Source organism: Fulmarus glacialis, unplaced genomic scaffold (assembly GCF_000690835.1).
Source record: "Fulmarus glacialis isolate BGI_N327 unplaced genomic scaffold, ASM69083v1 scaffold9510, whole genome shotgun sequence".
NCBI lineage: Eukaryota > Metazoa > Chordata > Aves > Procellariiformes > Procellariidae > Fulmarus > Fulmarus glacialis.
The window spans coordinates 1-4,073 of NW_009185775.1; the positions used below are offsets into that span (position 1 = coordinate 1).

Genomic DNA, 4,073 nt, shown 5'->3' on the forward strand with positions numbered 1-4,073 from the left:
CCGGGGGGGGAAGCTCAGTCCAGCGAGCGGGGCTGCGGACTGTCCCCGCGGGGCCGTGCGTTACCGAACTCCTCAGCCGCTTCCCGGCGGCTCCACGGAATGTTCCGGGGCTTGAAGTTAGGCCCCTGGGAGGCTTAACTGGCCGCCATCTCTTGGAGTTGGAACTCGGAGAGCTGCGTGGCTTTATTTTGGGAAGCTGAACCTGCCGCGGGGTCGTTGCCGCTGGCGTTAAGTTTCCTGGGAAGCTCTTGCTTTTGTCTTATGCACCCAAGCACCCGCGTTTTGTCCTAGTTAATCTGTACACAGGAGCGTTTGAACTTGGAAGTGTTTTAGCCTATGCTTTATTTACTGCGATCACGTCATTCCCCAAATCTGAAATAATCGTTCTACGCCTTTTTTTTTTTTTTGAATGGGGTGTTGAACAAATACACGTGGATATAGTAGAGAGGGAGAGCTACAGGTGGGAATAAACAGCTGGGGACAGGAGGAAAAGTAGGACTGTTCCTTTAGATGGCAGTGCCACTTCAGTATCAGTTTAAAGTGCTTGTTGGAACTACACTGTATATTTCCTGAAATAGTCTTTAAATGCTATGCTGTCAGAGTGCTCTTAAATTTAATGGGCTTTTTTTCTGTATGACAGCCAAGCCCATTTCTCATACATGTAAATATTGTAAATACTCTTCTTTGGCCCTGGAATACAAGAAAATGCTAACCGTTTTCCTTTGTAGTGAGCTTTCCTCTTGTTTCTCGCTGCAGAAAACTCCCACATCTTAAGCTGTGAATCCCTGTTGAGCTGCAGCCTTTAGTTCTGCCCCGCATCAAATTTTTATCGCCGTTAACAGTCAGATATGGAAGCTGTCCTGAGGAGGAGGAGAATTGAAACAGAGGGTGCTGAGAGACAGAGGAGAACATTCACCCTCACAGAAAGGTGTCTGTGGCCCCTGGAATATTGATTCACTGCATTTTATCTAAGTTGGTGGTTTGCTGAATAGATAGGATAGCCAATAAATGTTATTCTGGTGCTCTTTTGATTTTTGTATGTATTTGGTGAGCAGTCGTGCCTCTTGCATCGAAGTATGGTGTGCTATCTTGTGTTGTGTAGCCTAGTATGGAGCGTGAGAGAAAAACTAAAAATCTGACTTTCATTAATCTTCTAGATGTTGGGGAAATCTATTCAAGACTACTGGATCACAGACCAGTAATTCAGGGAGAAATACGTTACTTTGTTAAAGAATTTGAAGTAAGTATTTGTATCTTATTGGGTGCTGTAACCTTCACAGTCTGAGACTTTAAACAATCTTAGCATCTTTTTAGAAATCATAATATGTAAGTAATTTGCTTCAGAAAGATTTGACATGCATTTCTTGCCCCAAATGACTAACACACCTATAGTACATGTCTGCATCTTCAGTAAACAAGGCAGTAATTTGGGTCTTTTTATTTAAAAAGTTTCGAAAAGGGCATAAATATTTTTCCTGTGAAAGACTGGCAGGAATATTGATGTAGGAGAATGATGTAGTCCTAACATCTTAGAGAAGTCTAGTTGGTTCAAGGAAAATATTGTTGGCCAGAACAGGATTACATCTGGGTTAAGAAACCGGCTTGTGCTTCAGCTGGATTCAGCTGGCACAGTTGTAATTTAATTTTGCTTTGATTTTTGTTCTGTGAAAGAAAGTAATATTACTGGAAGAGAAGAGCAACACTTTATGCAAAGTAAGAAAATCATTAAAAATTGAATGAATGTTATCTGATTGGCTGCAAATAAGGCTAAAGTACTGAATGTGTAAAAGTGTTTATATATAACTTTACTTGGAAAGTTTCCACAAGATGGCAGCAAAAATTTAGAAAAGTAAAATTATGTGTCAGAAAAAGGCTATATCTAAGAGTAGGTTTTCATTCTTGAAGAATGTGGGATTTTAAAATCTTGAAATTAGTCCTGCAAATATAGTTATACCTCAAAATTCTAATGTGCAGAACTGGTTTAAAAAAAAATTACATTAAAATGTCTTCCCCCACCCTGATTGTAGCTAATATTTCAGCCAGGTCTAATTTGTCTCCATGCTGGTCTAGCAAAGTAAGTAAGTGAACTAAACTCTCATCAGATCTGTATCATATGGGCTTGAGAATCATAAGGAATGGTTTCTTTTCTTTGCCTTCCCTAGATAAGTTATAGGATACAGTAAATAATTTTATGTGACTTTTCATAGGAAGGAAAATTTTAAACTCAATTACAAAATTATAACTAAATTCATATATTTCTCTCATTGCACTCAAAGTCATCTTCTATTTCTTAGACAAATGTCATATATTCTTAGATCTTTGCTTGAAATTTAAATTCTGGTTTATACTTTTCGGGGGGAAATCGCAAAGCGGAGGATTATTTACATTTTAGCAACTTAGAATTTCTTCCAAAAATTACACTTGTTTGTAACTTTGAGATACCAGATATTTTTTGGTAGTAGTAGGACATACGCTTTTTCTTTCAATGATTAGTGTCAAGCGTGTAAAGAATGTAGATTAGCATTCAGGAAGTCTGGACCCTGTTTAATTAAGTGACTTGATTTGTCTGTGCCACAGTTTCTGAAGGTTTAAAATTAGTATGATGATCCAATTGCCCACTTCAGGTGATGCAGTATTTTTTTATTATTTAGAATTGCTTTATGATTAACATCTTTCAGTAGTGTGCAGCTCTACTCGTGTGTACAACTGCTTGTGTGCAACTACTTTCCCCCTGAAGAGGGATTTTTTTTTTTTAATGTAAACAATAAAGCAAGAGCTTGTTCTTCTTGTAATTAATAATGATCAGCAGCAAGCCAGAAGAAGGCCTGCCTTTTTAGTCAGCTGTGTTATGTTATCTTTTAGTCTTGACTTCATTGGTTTGCTTCAGTAAAAACAATTTTACTTGCATTGTTTTAACCCCGTCTGATGCTAAATCTGGAAGGTCAGATATCAAGCAAGCAGAATCAATGCTACGTTATTTCTCCGTAACAATTGGGTTATAAAAATGCAGTGCTCTCAAGCTCTGTTTCTCTCTGTTGTTTTTGATGTGCTCTAAATTACCTGTACAAACAACACATTTTTCTGCACAATGTTTTTATTAGTAAATACAACAAAGACCAGAAGCATCATTCGAAGTATTCCTGTATTTTAGTGTGAAGAATGGAGCATTACTCTCTCTTTTCGCAAAACTTATTTTATCAATTGCGCTAAATAAGTAACACTTTAATAGACAGCGGTATAGTCTTTGAGATAAAGCTATTAGTTTATCAATTGGGAAACCATCTTATTTTGGAAAGTGGAGTTCCTTGTTAGCCATTCATTTTCTTTCAATTCTTCTGGCAGGAAAAACGTGGCCTCCGAGAACTACGAGTACTTGAAAATCTAAAGAACACAATCTTTGAAACAAATGAACACGTTCTTCCTAAGTGTGAGCAGGCAATGCATGACAATCTGAATGAAGCATTCAAGAGATGTAAGCAAGTTGCTTCTTATTTCCCTTGTTGTATCATTTTGAGGAATAATATGGGTTCAGAATATGATTTGTGGAAAAATTACCATCCTTAGATAAATTTTCTACCATTTATGTGCTTTGTTCTCATTTATGTGAAATTTTAAAAGGGGAACAACGGGGACATTCTTTGCTATTTATTGGTCCAGCCAACACACCTTTTGCTAAGGTTACATTAAAGCTTTTTGTTGACTTAAGTAGAAGCTATTTCAGCTCAATCTTTTACAACTCGCTTAGAAACAGGATAGTGCTCCATGTTGGCTAAAGCCATGGACAAAATTTCGGGTTTCTGGTTTGTTGCAAGCATGCTGTGATGTGACCTTCAAGTTTTTTAATTTTCCCACAGGAGGGCATAATACTGTCCCCTGTGATTTAAAACAAAACTTGCTGGTGTATAGCTATGAAATGTGCTATTATTATTATTATCTTTAGTCACAAATAGGGTAGTAGTAATAATTATTGTATGCTCATCCTAGTTTCGTAGTTACAACCATCTAATATTTTTTATTGCTCAGATTTTAAGAGTTTAAAATTTGTGGCACTAATTTTTCAGTATCTTTTTTTT

The 4,073-nt window shown here is 37.1% G+C and overlaps 1 protein-coding gene across 1 annotated transcript in view; it reads left to right on the forward strand.

Moving 5' to 3' along the window:
• Positions 1-1,108: 1,108 nt before the first annotated feature.
• The window catches only part of LOC104076911 (biogenesis of lysosome-related organelles complex 1 subunit 5-like), a gene marked incomplete at its 3' end in the record, with an annotated part of 6,723 nt that continues 3,758 nt past the window's right edge, over positions 1,109-4,073 (forward strand). Inside the window, exons 1-2 of the mRNA XM_009577975.1 lie at positions 1,109-1,240; positions 3,343-3,472. Of these exons, the coding sequence (XP_009576270.1) occupies positions 1,109-1,240; positions 3,343-3,472 (262 nt within the window). The remainder of the gene's footprint in view (positions 1,241-3,342; positions 3,473-4,073) is intronic.